Source organism: Dreissena polymorpha, chromosome 2, assembly GCF_020536995.1.
Source record: "Dreissena polymorpha isolate Duluth1 chromosome 2, UMN_Dpol_1.0, whole genome shotgun sequence".
Taxonomy (NCBI): Eukaryota; Metazoa; Mollusca; class Bivalvia; order Myida; family Dreissenidae; genus Dreissena; species Dreissena polymorpha.
The window spans coordinates 149,877,998-149,898,043 of NC_068356.1; the positions used below are offsets into that span (position 1 = coordinate 149,877,998).

Sequence of the window (20,046 nt, forward strand, 5' to 3'; positions counted from 1 at the left end):
GCATGGCTGGATATTCTAATGACATGTCATGTAATGTCGTTAATTATGTTTTACGAAAAATGTGAATGTGACCAGTTTAATTTGCAAACTTTATTGCATGCACAGAAAATGGTAACATGTATGGAACCTTGTATTGCCGGTAATTCATTTGCAATTGATAATACTTCCTTGTTATTCTATATATGTGGTTAATGATAGGGAATATCCAAAACAAAAACAAGATTACACACTTGTTTTTCAAGTCGATATTAATCAATTAAAACAACATTATATACGTATAACTATTAAAAGACACTTACATATTCGAAAGGTTATGTTTGCAATTGTGTAAACGTCGAAAAATGACATACCGTTATGACGTGTTACCGTATTGACGTGTGACCATTTTTCCTTTCTGTGATGAACGTGCTTACTCGTTTGACACATCATCGGTAAACTGTTGGGGATTTTTGGGTAAAAAAAATCAAGCATAAAACTGTACAACATGACGTGTTATGAACAAAAACGTACCTTTTACTTTTCTGTTAGGCTTTGTGGTCATGTCATAATTCTTAACTTTTGAAATTCTATTTCATTGTGCATTTAATGTTTTGTACCATATTATGTTCGTACCTTGTAATAATTATTCTGGGATAGTCATGGCTAGCCTGGTTGTTTGTTTAATACCTGGCTCATATCTGACTTACAATGTATTTGCATTTCAGATCTACTTTGATAATTGCTGTTCATGAAGGGCTACCTACTTTGGAAAAATACTTTCCCCCTTTTCCCCAATTATACCACAATTTGAGCAAGCGGATGTCCCCTTAAATGAACACGTGTATCTGATTGCATTTACAAAATTGTGTGTGTCTGCTTGAATTTTAAGAAAACATTTTGGCGCAAATATAATATTTTTTTATAAAAGTACCCCTCACTTATATTGATTGAAAGTACACAATTTTTTGTTGAGCTCACACTGAGCTACTGTGATAACCTTTTGTCCATCATTCATTGTCAACATTTACCTTTTGAACATTATATAGATGCCACTTTTATTGCCGAATCTTCATGAAACTTGCTAATTGTCCAAACAATATTTCGGACTTGTTTGAAACTGGGTCACGTTGATTCAAAAACTAGATTACTAGATCAACTGAATGAAAAAAGGTTATGAACACTCTAGAAGTCACAGTTTTGCCCAATCTGCCTGACTTTGCTCAGAGAATTTGTTGTAATGATATATTGGGTGAGTTTAAACATTGTTTGTTGAAAAACATGAGTTAAACCATGTAAACACTCTAGGAGTCAAATGTATTGCCCAATCTTACTGAAACTTGCTAAAAACATTTGACCCAATGATGTTTCAAAAGAGTTCCATACTGGGTCACATGGGGTTAAAGTCTAGGTCCCAATGTGAAATTAAAAAAAAAGTGTGAGAATTCAAGAGTCCACATTTATTGCCCACTCTAAATGAATTTTGTCAGAGGATTGGCCCCAATATCCCCAGAGGATATCTCAGCAAAGATTGAAACTTGGTCACATGGGATAAAAATCTAGGTCTCTTGGTCAATTAAAAAAAATCTTTTGAACACTGAAGAGGTCACATCTATTTCTCTTCTTTATGAAAATTAGTTAAAATATTTCCCTTACTTATTTCTCTATGAGTTAGAAACTGGTTCAAAGGGACCAAAAACTACGTCACTTGTCTAATAAAAAAAGCTTGTGAACACTCTAGAGGCCAACTTTATCGCCCAATCTTCATGGAACTTGGTGAGAACATCTGTCTCAATGATATGTTAGGCGAGTTTGAAACTGGATATCATAGGAAAAAAATAAGAAAAAGCTTTATGAACACCCTAGAGGCCACATTATTCGCTCACTTTTAAAGCGTACGCTCGATGATATCTGGGCTGAGTTCGGAACTGTTTACACAGAATAAAAAAAATAGGTCATTGGGTCATATTACCACAAAAGTTTGCGATCAATCAAGAGGCCTCATTTTTGCCCAATAATCATGACACTTGCTTGAATATTTTTTGTTATTGGCGCACATATTAAAAAAGTAAGCACAAACATAAAAAGATAACATTTTTGATTATTTCTGTTTTTCCAGAGATAGTCTCAATTTATTATATTTACATGATATTTTCAGGTCAGGTGGAAAAAAAATGCCTGACAAGTACTCCATTCTGTTGCCAACGTACAACGAGAGGGAGAACCTCCCAATTATCACATGGCTGCTCATCAAGAATCTCTCTCAGTGTGATTGCGAGTTTGAAATCATCATCATTGACGATGGCAGTCCAGATGGTGAGACAATGTCCAGTCAATGTTTCCTTCATTCTTATGTAAATCGTCCTCTTCATTGTTTTTCTTCAATAGACAACTTTAATTATGATTGTGGTAATGGTAGCATGTGGTATTTAAAATTGGTAATCATTAAACTTGCAAGTGCTTCCATTTTTAATTTTATGCCCCCGGATCTAATGATGGGGGGTATATTGTTTTTAGCCTGTCTGTCTGTCTGTCATTGTATGTGTCCCAAAACTTTAACCTTGCTCATAAAATGAATCTATCTGTCTGTCTGCATCATGCTAAAACCTTAACATTGGCTCTAAAATCAAAGTGCTTGCTTCTACAACATTGAAACTTCATAGGTAGCAGCACCTTGATGAGTTCTACACACCACACCCATTTTTGGGTCACTCGGTCAAAGGTAAAGGTCACTTTGACCTCTAATATTCTTCTAACAAGCTTTCATTTATTCAAAACTGCACCCGCAGCCGAGCGTTGGCACCCACTATGCGTGCTCTTGTTTTTTGTAATCATACACATACTTACGTTAGCAGTTGACAATTACTGTTGCATTGGTAAAAATCAGTTTACCAGTAATACTTTTCTTAGCATTTTTGGGCAATACCTATGTATGAAAACATTAGATGTAATAAGAAAAAATAAGACAAATCATTTCCCAAATAATGCTTTTGTGAATTAAAATTCTTCCCAATTTGGAAGATATGCGATTCGAAAACTCCCTATTTGGCTGGATACCTTTTCCCAAAGTAGACAGAAAAAGGCCTGAAATATATGGCTACACAGACATTCCCAAAAGTGTTTTAAGTCCACAGGACATCCGGTCCGGTAGTCTTAGATAACTTGCAGGACCGGACTGGGATTCATAGGACCGAAACATCAATGTACAAACATATATATCGTATTTATATATTTGCGAAGTTAAGTGTTATGTCGTTCGGCAACAGCTCAGATGCTCCATTAATACTAAGTGTTGGTTGTTTTCTTAAATCGATAAGTTGTATGGTTACATATTTGTTTTCATAATGCCAGGGGGGTCAATTGATCCAAATTTGAAATCCGGAAAATTAAGATAGGGGTCTGGGACCGCAGGACCCCAACGGGGATTAAGGGCCGAGTCCCTATGGGGGACACCCCCGTGACATAGCTTATTGTACTTTTTAACCAGGTTTTCCGTAGGAAAAAACTGGTTATTAGATTGGCGAATGCGGGCGGGCTGGCTGGCTGGCTGGCTGGCGGGCTGGCTGGCGGGCTGGCGGAATAAGCTTGTCCGGGCCATAACTATGTCGTTCATTGTCAGATTTTAAAATCATTTGGCACATTTGTTCACCATCATTGGACGGTGTGTCGCGCGAAATAATTACGTCGATATCTCCAAGGTCAAGGTCACACTTTGAGTTCAAAGGTCAAAAATATCCATAAATGAGCTTGTCCGAGCCATAACTATGTCGTTCATCGTCAGATTTTAAAATCATTTGGCACATTTGTTCACCATCATTGGACGGTGTGTCGCGCGAAATAATTACGTCGATATCTCCAAGGTCAAGGTCACACTTTGAGTTCAAAGGTCAAAAATGGCCATAAATGAGCTTGTCCTGGCCATAACTATGTCATTCATTGTGAGATTTTAAAATCATTTGGCACATTTGTTCACCATCATGGGACGGTGTGTCCCACGAAAGAATCACGTCAATATCTCCAATGTCAAGGTCGCCACGACTAAAAATAGATTTAAAAAAAACTTACAAAGGGGGTTAATTTTTTTTGGTCATTTCAAAAGTTCAGTTTGAGTTTTCTCCCTTTATCAGATTTTTTTTTCACAATGAAAACCTGGTTTTGTGACAATTTTGTCCCTTGTTTTGTAGTATTTTTAGTTGAAATTTCTGGTGACTACAATGCGAAATATTATAAACCATACCATCCGTATCACCGCATGTGTATCGTCATTCTATAAAAATGTTATAAAGATCGTCGAAAATAAATTAAAATTGACGAATCATACTGTATCCGAATACGACAGTCCGAAAACATGTTCATGTTTTGCACATATAATTAAATGTACTTTATATATATCGTTTGAATGTAGAAAATAAAAACGAGTAACCAGTAATCTAGCAAATATGTAATCAATATATAATTCGGTTAACATATTGCTTTACAAAATGCTACTGTAGTGCTTAACATTGCTATAAATGGATCACTTAAAATTTCAAGATGGCAGACATTAGCAGCATTTCGCAGAATCGTAAGATTTTTCGGAAAGTAGCGAAGAGGTTTCGTCAGTTACCGTTCATTCTTTGCCAGCCGCTAACCAATTTGAAATAGATAAATAAAAGACCGAACGAAATTGGTACCAGGCGCAAATTTCCGGAATGCCCAGGAATATTCGTTCTCAAATGATCGCACACTGAAACGAATTCTATAAAATAAAGCAACTTTTCTTCTTGAATTATTTCCCGGACATTCGGACCGGCAACATGGCATTTTCAATCGGACCTGTCTTTAAAACGTTGGGAATGTCTGGCTTCAAAGCAGCGCATAGGGGGCATTGTGTTTCACAGCTCTTGTTTCCATCTTACATTTACATCCATGTAAGAAATTGTCTCTTAATTTGGTATTTTCCATCCAATTAGGAAAATTAATTCCCATTTGGCAACTGGAATGGGTTTCTTTATACAAAAAAAAATCAAAAACACTTTTGAAAGCCTGTCACACCTCAGACAAAGGCTATAAATCTGTACCAAGTTCAGGAAACTTGACCATTTTGGCTGGATGAAGAAAGAAGTTTCGTTTCTACTAGATGTTGAGTGGCCAGTTGAATGACACTTCTGCCATAACTTAGTGAGAGATTGTCTGACCTCATGCAGTCTCCACGAACATGTGTCATCCCTCGGCCAACAATTTCATGAATCATTTTCAGACTATTTTCATGTTAAAAGAACAGGTCAAGTACTGATTAGTACTGGGGGTATATTGGAGTAATGCTGTGTGTTAATATTTAGGCGTATTTGTTAGTTAGGCAATTTGTGGGTCTAACGGCATAAATGTTTTAAGTTTGTGAAGGGAACAACTCCAACATTTCTGAAGTAAAAAATATTTGAACTTTGAACAATAAAGATTAGATGTGCAAGAAACCTTTGCATTCCCAGTGATCGCAACATTCCAGATACAATTCCCTTAAAGTTAGACTTTTTTAGCAGGAGCATACAATGTAAGAGTTAACTCAGCAGTTTAATAAATAAATATTATTGTACCCCTGCAAATGAAGTTTGAGACGGGTGTAATTGACCATGTGGGCAGGTCAGTCTGTGCTTGTAAAATGTAATATATTTGTGGAACAAACTCCTTCCACATTTCTCGGTGTGTTAGTTATGTTTGGGACAAAGCTGTATGATTTTTTTTTTATAATATGATTTTCATTGGCGAAACGTGTGTGGATGGTCACTTTAAAGAAGTGTTTTCCTTGTCTGTATCATGTTATTTGTTAAGTGTTGGTTTGTTTTCAGGAACACTGGATGTTGCTAAGCAACTACAGAAGATATATGGTGACAAGAAAATAGTCCTGCGACCAAGGGAGAAAAAACTAGGTCTTGGGACGGCATACATCCATGGCATAAAACATGCGACTGGAAATTTCATCATAATCATGGATGCCGATCTCTCCCATCATCCGAAATTCATCCCATATTTCATTGAGAAACAGAAGCAAGGAAACCTAGACATAGTAACGGGGACCAGGTATTCAGGAAATGGCGGGGTGTTCGGATGGGATTTCAAACGCAAGCTGGTCAGCAGAGGGGCAAACTTTCTGACACAGGTTTTATTGCGACCCGGTTGTTCGGACCTGACAGGAAGTTTCAGACTGTACAAGAAAGCAGTGCTTGAGAAGTTGGTGAACTCGTGCGTGTCAAAGGGCTACGTGTTTCAGATGGAGATGATTGTGAGGGCGCGGCAGTTTGGGTTCACGCTTGGCGAAGTGCCAATTTCCTTTGTTGATCGCGTTTACGGCGAGTCAAAGTTGGGTGGAAGTGAAATTGTTCAGTTTGCTAAAGGACTGTTGCATTTGTTCGCAACGACCTGAATGTGGGATTGAATATTTATGTCTTGTGATTTTGGTGAAGACGTTCAGTGAATCTTTGGTACAAGCTATACATTAGTTACGTTGGGGCTGAGAAATCTGCATTTGATGCCATATTCTTTAATTTGTCAAGGAAAAGTGAAATTTATATTAAATCATTTCCAGCTAAAGATATGCAACAAAAAAGAAAAAAAAATAGCTTAATCTTCAAATATTATGAGGAATCTTTGTAAACCTTTTCACATATTTGCAGCCAAAAAAAAAAGCTACGCTCTGAGAAAACTGGGCTTAAAGGGGCCTTTTCACAGATTTTGGCATTTTTTAACTTATTCATTAAATGCTTTATATCGATAAATGTAAACATTGGATCGTAAAAGCTCCAGTAAAAAATCAAGAATAAAATTAAAAAAAGGAAAAGAACATTGCCCGGACCAGGTTTCGAACCAGTGATCCCTGCTGTCCTGCCAGAGTCCTGAAGTAAAAACGCTCTAGCCTACTGAGCTATTCCGCCGAGTACACATACTTGAAGTATTTTATACCTTATATAAGCAATCTTCGTAGTTTCACAAAATTTAACGACAAAAACAGAACTCTCCAAATTATTCAATCGTTTCGCGTTGCAACGCTTTATAATTTTTAGGTTTTAAAATCGTCAAAAGATGCATATAATGGCTATATTAGACCATGGTAAATGTTCAGTATTACCGTTTCCTCACAAATATCATAACTAAAACAAAAATTTGCGAATCTGAAACAACTTTTTTCAATTTTGTCAATTTACCAAAGCGTGAAAAGATCCCTTTAATGCATGTGTTAACAGTTTTGTCTTTGATTTGCCTGTGTACCAATGCATTAAGCCCCGTTTTCCCAAAGTGAGGCTCATACATAAGTTGTCACGGACTATTTAGGCTACTGGTAATTCTTTTAAAGCACTCAGAGACAGCAATAGAATAAGTTTTACAATATATTGTACACGTAGCACATATCAGGGTTTTCCCCCAAGAAATGTGAGGCCTTGTCAGGCTGCGACAAAGTGGGCTTTTGAGGGGTGTCCCACACCATTCTTGTAGAAAATGTTACATTTTAAGAACATGATTTATGTGTTTGGGATACACATATAAGTGTTTATAAATTATTTTGCGTCATGTTTTCGTGAAACAAAATATGGGCAATTAATACATGCTTAATATCACGGAATAGTCCCCAAATGAATACAGTTCAATGCTTCATACATAAAATTCACTTACTAATCATTGAAATGTTAAAATATCCTGTGTCTGTTGCTACACTTTGCAAGTTCCAATTATTTAAATCAATACTGTTATGTTGCTGGTTTTTAAAAATAATTGTTATCAGATTTTCAAGTTTAAAAGATGAGCTGAAAGTAAATGTAACTTAGGACAATTTAACCTTTATTTCATGTAAATTATAAATTATAAGTTTTGTTTAAACAGTTTCAGAAAAAGTATAGTAGTTATTAATAAATAAATATAAAAAATTAAAAGTACAGTTATGCTAATGAAATTAAGTTCAGGAATGTATTAACGCCTCGTTTGTGGTCTTAAATGGATTCCGTTGAAACCAATACAACGTGAATTTAATCGATTAGCAATGGCAATCAAAACTCATTTAGTGTTTTTCCCAGGCCGTTTAAGCGTGGCGCGGCGCCATGCCCTTTTTTTAGCGCCACGCTGCGCCCTTTCAAAGCCATTTAGCACCACGCTGCCCTTTCCAAAGGCCGCCGCCCTGCCCTTTCATGAGCAACCGCTGTTTTCTGCCCTTATTGATAACATCTTAATTGCCCCTTGACCAAGCTTCTAAGCTGACTAGTATCAGATTATGGCCCCAAGGCAGCGAAGATTCGCTGGGTTGTGAATTAGTCATGCGTGAATAACCCCGTGTCAATATCAATCCATAATGTCAGAGGCTATGTTATACCAAGCGCACTAATCGGTGGGTGATGTGTACTCCTCCACGATAAAATTGTGGACTGTTACTTCCGAGACTGTTGATGAAATACTCGATGTTATCCTCGTGGAAATTGTGCATTTTATGCATAACTCAGTTATATCAAAACATATATTTTTATGCATATTTACATTTAAAAACACAAACAAATTAATTCTTTTATCGTTATCGTCTTTAAGATAATTAATTATTGAAATAATTACTGAGACGTATACTAATTAAACAAAACGCGAATTGCGTATTAGGTGGACGTATTATACGATTTTACATTGCTAAGCGCACCTGTCGCTTACATCTTTTTAACAAGATGCCAGAAATACAGAATTAAATTTTTACTTGGCAAAAATGGCGAAAACGATCGAATTAACGATGGAGATCATATATTTAGAAGGAATTAATGAAATGTCTGTGATAATCAACGATGCATAAAAATGTTTTAGATAGCAACAACATATTTATTTGTAATCTACTCGGTGGATGTATGTCACGGAAACGAGTGTTTGCATATTGTTAGCGATCAGTTTACTCGCAATGTTAAACATCTGACAAGATTATCGTTAGAAAATGGGATAAGACAAACATGGTTTCATTTATATGTTATTGCATCTGTGTATAATCAGATTTATATGCATATACTGCTTTATTTTGTTTGTCGTGCTCAGTACAGTGTATTGAAACAACGTGGAACTTTTGTACATTGCAAGGTTTAATTAATTTAATATAAATCAAAGTAAGTTAAATACATCAATTACCATTTAATGTGCTTGTCAATATTTTGTTTTTTTCACAACTGCTCTGATGCGATTACATGTTTTACCCTAATTCAGGTATTCACGGAACGTTTTTGCCCTTTTTTGCCTAAACTGCGCCTTAAAATGCTCTTTTTGAAAATAATGCGCCATGCCCCTTTGCCCTCCTGGGAAAAACACTACTTATTTGATTGATGACAAGCCTGCCCCATGCGTTGAAAACATACAATAGGTCTGCTTACACTCATTATTGCTTTATATTTAGGACATGCTGATAAAGACGCCAGGTAATTTATGGATGTGGCCAGACCACCCCTGACTAGGGATGTAGGCAGAGACATGCCATATTGGCCTGGTTAAAACCCTGCATTTATGTCACCATCTTTAAATTTGGAAATTTTCAGCTGGGTTTGAAATAACCGGTGTTTAGATATTGTTATCAAATAGTGAACAGCAGTTAAAAATTGTGATACAAATATTTGTGTCTGTAAATGTCACTGTTTTCATTTTTTTAGAGTTTGAAAATGGTTCTGATCTGTTGAAAAACGTGGCCGTGAGGGGGCGGGGAAGTTTTCCTTGTGTGGCTATAGTGAAACCTTGCCAACAATCTAGAAGTGACAATTACTGTTCAATCTTAACAAAACTTTGGTAAGATCATTTGCTTCAATAATATCTTGGCTGAATTTAGAAAATGGTTTCGGTTCCTTAAAAAACAAGGCGGCCATCGGGTGGGACAATTTTCAATAGATGGCCATAGTCAAACCTTGTTAAAGCTCTAATGGCCACCTTTATTGGCCAATCTTCATGCACTTGGTCAGGACTTTTGTCCCAATAAAATCTTGGCTGAGGTTGAAACTGGGTTTTTTGAGCACAACAAATAGGTAACTAGGTCAATTTTTTACACCATTTTTATCTCATCTAATTTTTGAAAAAAAAGTATGAGCTATTGTCATCACCTTGGCGTCGGTGTCGGCGTCCAGTTAAGTTTTGCGTTTAGGTACACTTTTCTCATAAAGTATCAATGCTTTTGCATTCAAACTTGGTACACATACTTACTATCATGAGGGGACTGGGCAGGCAAAGTTAGATAATTCTGGCTTGCATTTTGACAGAATTATGTGCCCTTTTTATACTTAGAAAATTGAAAATTTTGGTTAAGTTTTGTGTTTAGGTCCATTTTATTCCTTAAGTATCAAAGCTATTGCTTTCATACTTGCAACACTTACTAACTATCATAAGGGGACTTTGCAGGCAAATTCATGTAATTCTGACTGGCATTTTGACAGAATTATGTGCCCTTTTTATACTTAGAAAATTGAAAATTTGGTTAAGTTTTGTGTTTAGGTCCACTTTTTTCCTTAAGTATCAAAGCCATTTCTTTCATACTTGCAACACTTACTAACTATCGTAAGGGGACTGTGCAGGCAAAGTAATGTAACTCTGACTGGCATTTTGACAGAATTATGTGCCCTTTTTATACATAGAAAATTGAAAATTTTGTTAAGTTTTGTGTTTAGGTCCACTTTTTCCCTAAAGTATCAAAGCCATTGCTTTCATACTTGCAACACTTACTAACTATCGTAAGGGGACTGTGCAGGCAAAGTTATGTAACTGACTGGCATTTTGACGGAATTATGGGCCCTTTATACTTGAAAATTTGGTTAAGTTTTGGTCCCTTTAACCCCTAAAGTATCATAGATATTGCTTTCATACTTGGAACACTCGCAAACTATCATAAGGGGACAGTAAAGGACAAGTTGCATAACTCTGGTTGTCATTTTTACTGAATTATGGCCCTTTTTTGACTTAGTAACTTCAGGGTTTTTTTCCCACTTTTTGGGAAGATAGCCCATGGCTTTGGAATTGGGAATTTTATCGGCATTTTCATGAAATTGGGAAAATAAATTCATTAGCGTTTTAATTCCAAACAAAAAGTCCACTGATTAGGGAAATACTAAATTTGATATAAGTCTTTATAATCATTCAAATTAAAAGAACAAAATCATATAATACTTTGTTAGATGTAATTGAATTAAAATTGAGATAAATTAGACACTTCTTAAAAAAAAAAAAAAAAAAAAAAAAAAAAAAAAATTGGGGGAAATTGGGAATTTTTTGCCACATTTTGGGAAAAAGTATACTTTTTGGGATTGGGAATATAGCCGAATTTCGGCTATAAAATCGAGCCAAAAAAAACGTGAACTTTGAATATATGGTTACAATTTGTGTTTAGATTCACTTTACTTCTAAAGTATCAAGGCTATTGCTTTTAAACTTTAAATACTTTCATGCTATCATGAGGGTACTGTACCTGGCAAGTTGAATTGACAATTTGTATACCTTGACCTTTGAATGACCTTGACTCTCAAGGTAAAATTATTAAATTTTGCTAAAATTGCCATAACTTCTTTTTTTATGATTCGATTCAATTGATATTTCAACTCTTAAACAACTCTTACCTGACATACCACAATTGACTCCGTCCAAACCATCCCCTACGCCCCCCCCCCCCCCCTGAATCCCTCAGCAATCCCCCACCATTATTTATTTTTTATTAAAGTTCATCTAATAAATGACCACCACACCCTAACACTATTCCCCACCCCCACCCCAAAAAAATAATTTTTATGCCCCCGGTAGGGTGGCATATAGCAGTTGAACTGTCCGTCAGTATGTCAGTCCGTCTGTCTGTCAGTCCGAAAAAAACTTTAACATTGGCCATAACTTTTTCACTTTTTAAGATAGCAACTTGATATTTGGCATGCATGTGTATCTCATGGAGCTGCACATTTTGAGTGGTGAAAGGTCAAGGTCAAGGTCATTCTTCAAGGTCAAATTTATGGTGTCTGTCCGTCCGAAAACTTTAACATTGGCCATAACTTTTTCAATATTGAAGAGAGCAACTTGATATTTGGCATGCATGTGTATCTCATGGAGCTGAACATTTTGAGTGGTGAAAGGTGAAGGTGAAGGTCATCCTTCAAGGTCAAATGTCAAATATATGGGGTCTCTCCGTTCGGAAACTAATACATTGTCCATAGCTTTTTTTAATATTGAAGATAGCAACTTGATATTTGGTATGCATGTTTATCTCATGAAGCTGCACATTTTGAGTGGTGGAAGTTCTAGGTCAAGGCCATCCTTCAAGGTCATCCTTCAAGGTCAAAAAAATAAATAATTCAAAGCGGCGTTCTCATGAAGCTGCACATTTAGAGTAGTGGAAGTTCAAGGTCATCCTTCAAGGTCAAGGTCATCCTTCAAGGTCAAAGGTAAAAAAACAAATAAAAAATTTCAAAGCGGCATTATCATGAAGCTGCACAGTTTGAGTGGTGGAAGTTCAAGGTCAAGGTCATTCTTCAAGGTCAAGGTCATCGTTCAAGGTCAAAGGTAAAAAAAATTAATCAAAGAGGCGTTATCATGAAGCTGCACATTTTGAGTGGTGTAGGTTCAAGGTCAAGGTAATCCTTCAAGGTCAAGGTCATCCTTCAAGGTCAAAGGTTAAACAAAAAAATATAATATATAAAAACGGCGTTATCATAAAGCTGCACATTTTGAGTGGTGGAAGTTCAAGGTCAAGGTCATCCTTCAAGGTAATAAAAAATATATAAAAAATTTCAAAGCGGCGTTCTTATGAAGCTGCACATTTTGAGTGGTGGAAGTTCAAGGTCAAGGTCATCCTTCAAGGTCAAAGGTAAAAAAATAAATAAAAAAATTCAAAGCGGCGTTCTCATGAAGCTGCACATTTTGAGTGGTGGAAGTTCAAGGTCAATGTCATTCTTCAAGGTCAAGGTCATCCTTCAAGGTCAAAGGTAAAAAACCAAAAAAAATCAAAGCGGCATTATGAAGCTGCACATTTTGAGTGGAGGAAGTTCAAGGTCATCCTTCAAGGTCAAGCTCATCCTTCAAGGTCAAAGGTCAAAAAAATAATATTTCAAAGCGGCCTTCTCATAAAGCTGCACATTTTGAGTGGTGGAAGTTCAAGGTCAAGGTCATCCTTCAAGGTCAAAGGTAAAAAAATAAAAATTTAAAAGCGGCGCAATAGGGGGCATTGTGTTTCTTACAAACACATCTCTTGTTTTTTTCAAACATGGTTAAAAAACACAAATATTTATTTTTATTATTTTATTTTTGAAATACCGTCCAGAATCCCCCCCCCCCCCCCAAAAAAAAAAGAATCATTTTTTGCTTTTTTTTTGCATTTTTGGAAGATAATGTAATAAATGACCACAACCCAACACTATACACCCCTCTCCACTCCACCTTTCCATTCTTTGTTATTGAAATTGAGATAGGTCCCTACACCTTTTAAAATAAAAATAAAATAGATGAACAGTCTGCACCCGCAAGGCGGTGCTCTTTTTATACTCTGGTAGTCGCTTTCTTTGTCAAATATTCTTGAATCACGGTCAGGACATATTTTTGTTCTTATGATATCTCGGCCGAATTCAAAATTACATTATATACAATGGGCCAAAAAAATGTAAATATTTATGGTTTATGAAGTACTTTTATTATTTTGAACTCCACCTTTTCAGAATACTCAAGTTCCTTAGGGTCTCAGTTGAGCACCTAAGGGTACATGGCCCCATTGTAAAAATTCTTCCTTGAAGATGTTTAAGCTACTTCACAATATCTAGCGACCAACTGCAAAATTTAGCGGCCATTGGCTAGTTAGCTTGTTTCTAATTTAAATCAATGGAATGACTTTGTATGAATGATTTATTATTAATTATATGGGTTGTTTATTTCAATACTCATGATATAATTGTATTTAATTGAAAGCACACATATTATTCATTATACATGATATTATGTCAATACATGTAATTATATATTTTGACAACACAGAATAAAGAGTGATGGGAAGCATTGGTTCTCCTGTAGTGAGTAATTGTGATCACCCTATGTCTGGCGTCAGGCATCGCTCAGTGTCCATTGTGTGTCTTTGCTGGTTACCATTCTACAGGTCACATTTGTTATTCAATCTTTATTCAATCTTTATTCAATCTTTTAATATGTATTTCAACTTGCAAGTAAACATTAATCTGTCATCAAAGTTCAAACGGGGACAAAATCTTTCTAAATGCTGGTCAAAGTTATAGGTCATGGTCATTGACTAGAGAAACCTTGAACTATGTAAAGTTGTATTTCAAAATATGAAGTAGAAATGCGACTTTTCGGAAAAATCGGTAGTTTCCGAATTGTGCCTTTCCGTGTCGTCGGCTAGGTGGCGCTCGGTTCGCCAGTATATAAAGGCTCGCAAATATGCAAATTGGTCACTTCTCCTGCGGATGCTAGCAGGACAACATCTGAAGAAAGGGTGCGGTACTCTAAAGAACATTTCTCTGGCGCATTTGGGTAAATGCGTTAACTTCAAACGGTGCTGCCCGGGCTGCAGAATTCCTGTTGCAAGTTTAGAGGTCGTACTAGGTGGTGGACGTTTCACCTAGGGCCTTGGGGTGACGAATATCTAAAGCTTTATTGAAGGCAACGGTCCCTTGTTTTTCGCACTGTAAATAAATGAGGCGACTCAATAACTCTTCAGTTTCCAATCATAAGGCAGGTAGCTTGAGAACAAATAGTTATTCGTCATTGTTATTTTCTTATTGGCCTTCCGATGGTTTCGGAAGGCACATCGTCATTGTGCACATAGCGCTCGGTGGCGGCCTCAGGAAGTCGTCCGGCTCGCGTTACAGTCAGAATGTTTATCTCTATGATTGATTCGTATAATTGTAAAATGGTATGTGATTCTTTTCCGAACTGTAAATTTATATTTATCAATATACAGTGTTTAATATAAAACCAAAAGTCCACATGGAAATAACTTCTAATTTTTCATAATCAAGAAAGGTTATACATAAAAAGCGTTATATTCATAGATGAAAGCAATGTGTAATAAACACTCCAGTAGTTTCATATACATAAAGGCACTTGTTATCTATACTAATAACAGGAAGCAGATGTATCCGGGAATATAAAGGGTTTCTACGATGTATACTCTTGAACGTCATGGCTAGCGGAAATTCAATCGTTCAGTTAAGCGTCCGTATGCTGTCAAGAACGATGCATTTTGTTAGGGAGCGTCTTCAAATTGGAGACCGTCGCAGTGGTAATTCATAATCCAATGCGCCATTGGTTTTTACACTGTTCCCACAGGATTGTGACTCGAATCTGGAGACGAAATCCATCCTGACCGAGGTAAATTTATGAGGCAGAATTAAGGAATTAATTTGTATATTAATTCTTGTACGTTTTTCCTATTTTATTGTGTTACCTTTCTTTCATATTCCTGATATTTTGTTTGTTTGTGAACATATCTTATTTCCGTTTGTTTCGTGTTTATCATATAATTTATATTACACATCGAGATGAACGGATTTGCAACTGCTTCTGTAATTGATCGTGAAATCAAATTTTACCAACTTAACAACTTTTTTTATGAAAGTAAACTGCATGAACGCTGATTATCGACATTGTGGTCTTATTGACTTGCACACGCATTCTATAACTGTATGAACAGTATATAGTTCATTCCTAACAATGCAAATGTCCCATCCCTCTATGAAAACGGCGTCTGTTAGCGTATAAAAGCAAAGTGCTTTCAACCAATTTGCCTTCTTATTGCAATAGTGAACTATTTTTGTCATTTTATTTCAATATACATGTGTGTGCTGTTGGCTTTGTTGCTAATACATATAGGCGATTTACTATCTTATGGATCTTTCTATGAAACGGTATAACCAGATTGCAGGGAACCAATGAGATTGTTTCCGAGATGTTGACTATTTGTGTCGATACAACAGTTTTTAAGGCCGGGCAGATTTACTGAAAGTACATTCCGCAAAATAAATATTTCGTTTATAATATTTACACATTTGTTCAACTGAATCAGACATTTGGGGAAAACGAATTGACTAAATAACTTTATAAACGGGGCATAAGAAAGGGAGACCAAGGCCGTTTAGAGTATTTAATGTGTATTAAAAACCAGTGGATCATATGGGTCGGGTTCTGAGAAAACTAGGCATTATGCATGTGCGTAAAGTGTCGCCAAGATTAGCCTGTGCAGTCCGCACAGGCTAATCACTGAAGACACGTTCCGCCTTTATGGTATTTTTAGTTTCAAGGAAGTCCCTCCTTAACACAAATCAAGTTTAGGCGGAAAGTGTCGTCCCTGATTAGCCTGTGAGGACTCTGGGACGACACTTTACGCACATGCATTAAGACCAGTGTTCTCAGAACGAGGCTCATATTAGTATTTGTACATAGAACGCATACACAATTCGTTTAGAAAGAAAAAATGTCTCAGCTCAGTAAATTAAGTTTCGAGAGGTATGTTTGCAGAGGTTACCTATATATACCAAGCTATGGTCGCATAATGACCGGATAAAGGTAAATGTCACTGATGCTGAAAATAAAAAATAACAGTTTTTCATGAAAATTTAAGTTTCGTTGGTGTTGCATACATGATATTGGATTCAATTAGAACACAGATCAAAGTTAATGCTACTATACATAGAAAAAAACAGTTTTAACTCAATTGAGAAATTGTGTTGTAATTATGTGCCATTGTTACTGACAACATAAAAACCTAGCTTGGAATTGTATTTTAGGGCAAGTAAGTAGGGTCAAGGTCAGGGTTACTGGTATTAAAATAATAAAGGAAAACTATTTCTGCTCAAAAACTTGACTTTGAATGCCGGTATTTTGCATGTATGAAGCTTAAATGTAAACCTCACTTGAGATTTGCACACTTATTTAAATTAAATTTTTAATTGCTATGTTTAACGTTGAAGACCTGGTTTCATAGCCTCGGCATGTTTATTGTTGTCGCCATCATTTCCTGTGCCGTCATTTCTACAGCATATTAAAACTTGCTTCAATATTACCCAGGCATTTAACGGGCGTAGTTTACACTCATTTTAATTCGTTCTATCAATGTTACCACGTTTTCGAGAAGCCAATCTTAGGTTCAATGTTTTTATTGAGTAATTTTTGCAAACTTGTAAATGAGTTTTTAAACTGAACTTGATTGAAATGATTTTTTAAACCATGTCAGTTTTCATTTATCAAATATAATGCGGACTTCTCATGTTATCCATATTAGCCTTTAAATGTTTTTCGGTGCAATCAATACATCTGTAAACTCAGTTTCAATTTAAAATTGAATGTGTGCATCTTCTAAAACCAACGACAAAACACAGCAAGTAAAAAAAAGATTCGTTGGTTTTGTATGTCAATAATTCATTTGATATGTAAAAGTGAAATGCAAGACTATTTGCCGACATATACCACTGTTCTGTTTGTTTTTTTCATTCTTAAGATAAAACGAACAACGGCAGTAGAGACAGAACACAAAAAAATGAGTTTAATCTGATGCACACCGAAGGAAGTGGATACAGAGCAAACACATCAAGGTAAGTTTAAACAGATCGAACAGATCACGGTTAGTCTAAACACACTAAGCACAATACAGTAAGTGAATACAGAGAAAGCACAACAATATCTGTTAAAGAAAGAAAACACCACAAGAACAGTTTATACAGATAAAGTAGAAAAAGGTCAGTTCATAGGGAAAAGGCATAACAAGGGGAGTTTATATGGAGCAAAAATCACAAAGACAGTTATTTGACAGTATATATACATCACGCATTACAAATGACAGTTTATACACCACAAGAATAACAAGGACAGTTTATACACAGCAAGCATTACATGGACAGTTTATTCATAGCAAACATGACGAGGACAGTTTATACACAACAAACTTTACAAGGATAGTAAATAAATAGCAATCATAACAAGGAAAGTTTATACATAGCAAATATTACAAGAACAGTTAATACATAGCAAGCATTACATTGACATTGTATACACAGCAAACATTAAAAGTACAGTTTCTACACAGCAAACAATGCAAGGACAGTTTATACTGAGCAATCAATACACCGGCAGTTTATACATCGCAAACATAACAAGGACAATTTTTACACAGCAAGAATTACAAGGACCTTTTATACATAGCAAACATAACATGGACAGTAAATACGCAGCGAACATTACATGGGAAGTTTATACATAGCAAGCATTATATGGACAGATTAAACACTGCAAGCATTATACTGACATTTTAACCACAGCAAGCATTACAATGACAGTTTATACATTGCAAGCATTACAAGGCAAGTTAATACATAGCAAACACAACAATGTCAGTTTATACATAGCAAACATTTCGGGGACAGTTTATACATAGCAAACATTACAATGACAGTTTATACATAGCAAACATAACAAGGACAATTTATACATAGTACGCATAACACGGACAGTTTATAAATAGAAAACATAACGATTACTGTTTATACACCACAAGTATTACAAACACAGTATGATCACAGCAAGTAATACAAGGACAGTAAAACAAAACAAAACATTTTATGGTCAGTTTATACCAAGCAAATATTACATGGACAGTTAATACACAGCAAGCATTTCTATCACAGTTTAACCACAGCAAACATTATACGGACAGTTAATACATAGCAAGCATTATTAGGACAGTTTATATATAGCAAATATTACAAAGCCAGTTTATACACAGCAAGCATTAAAACGACCATTTATACACAACAAGAATTACAAGGACAGTTTATACAAAGCATGCATAACAAGAACACATACACAGCAAGCATTTCAACGACAGTTTATACACAGCAAGAATTTAAAGACAGTTTATACACAGCAAGCATTACAAGGGCAGTTAATACATAGCAATCATTACATTGACAGTTAATACATAGCAAACAGTACACGGACAGTTTATACATATCAAACATTACACGGACAGCTTATTTATAGTATGCATTACACGGACAGTTTATACACAGCAAGCATTTCAATCACCGTTTAACCATAGCAAACATTATAAGGACAGTTAATACATAGCAAGCATTATTAGGACAGTTTATATATAGCAAATATTACAAAGCCAGTTTATACACAGCAAGCATTAAAACGACCATTTATACACAACAAGAATTACAAGGACAGTTTATACAAAACATGCATAACAAGAACACATTATACACAGCTAGCATTTCAACGACAGTTTATACACATGAAGAATTTAAAGACAGTTTATACAAAGCAAGCATTACAAGGACAGGTTATACATAGCAAACATTTAAGTACAATTTATACAAAGCAAACATTACCAGGATAGTTGAACCACAGCAAGTGTTACAATGACAGTTTAACCCCAGCAAGCATGACAATGACAGTTTAACAACAGCAAGCAGTTCAAGGACAGTTTATACACAGCAAGCATTCAAATGACAGTTTATACACAGCAAGACTTACACAGACAGTTTTATACATAGCAAGCATTACAAGGACAGTATTTACATAGAAAGCACAACAATGTCAGTGTATTCAGAGCAACCGTTTAGATATACATGGAAAGTTGATAGCTAAGCTGCATAGTTCGTACTGAACACACCGTGGAAAACGTCTGTTTTTTATATATATTTCAAGACCTCAATGTGTACTTATTTTAGAAAATATAATTTAAAAAGATGTTTTAACATTTAAACTGGAATATAGAACGGTTACAATATGGTGTATGTAAATTTTTAACAGTCTTGTCCTCTTATATGAATATCACGATATAATTTGTGATAATTTTGTTTGGCGCTTTTTATGGGTACACGGTAACGTCATAAGTATGTCGATGTGATATGACTGTAGTAAATATTCTTAAACATGTATAATACTCGTTTGCAGATGTGTCCGACTTTTGTACAATTTAATGATTTTTTTCGAGCTTTTATTATGAAACGTTTAATCTGAATTATACGAAAATATATCTATCTTTCCATTCGTCTGTCTGTCTGTCTGTCTGTCCGTCCCTCCGTCCGTCCGTCTGTCCGACCGTCCGTCCATCCTTCCATCCGT

General features: G+C 35.7%; 2 protein-coding genes across 9 annotated transcripts in view; both read left to right on the forward strand.

Annotated features, from left to right (window-relative positions):
* The window catches only part of LOC127869415 (uncharacterized), a 470,973-nt gene that overhangs the window by 287,567 nt on the left and 163,360 nt on the right, over window positions 1-20,046 (forward strand). For 3 of the 7 annotated variants that reach the window (XM_052411973.1, XM_052411974.1, XM_052411976.1), the window contains exons 1-2: window positions 14,050-15,288; window positions 17,414-17,507. In XM_052411973.1, coding sequence (XP_052267933.1) covers window positions 17,467-17,507 — 41 coding nt within the window. In that variant the 5' untranslated portion in view covers window positions 14,050-15,288; window positions 17,414-17,466. Of the gene's footprint in view, window positions 1-12,959; window positions 15,289-17,413; window positions 17,508-20,046 lie in introns of those variants that run through there. The other 4 variants (XM_052411971.1, XM_052411972.1, XM_052411970.1 and 1 more) reach the window with 4 other exon arrangements.
* On the forward strand, window positions 384-13,956 carry LOC127869418 (dolichol-phosphate mannosyltransferase subunit 1-like). Of its 2 annotated transcripts, none has more exons than XM_052411993.1 (3): window positions 384-453; window positions 2,135-2,292; window positions 5,802-13,956. In XM_052411993.1, exons 2-3 carry the CDS (start codon window positions 2,151-2,153, stop codon window positions 6,374-6,376), a joined length of 717 nt encoding a protein of 238 aa, XP_052267953.1. In that variant the 5' UTR covers window positions 384-453; window positions 2,135-2,150; the 3' UTR covers window positions 6,377-13,956. The 2 variants fall into 2 exon arrangements, with proteins under 2 accessions (XP_052267953.1, XP_052267952.1); XM_052411992.1 differs by having other exon boundaries at window positions 401-431.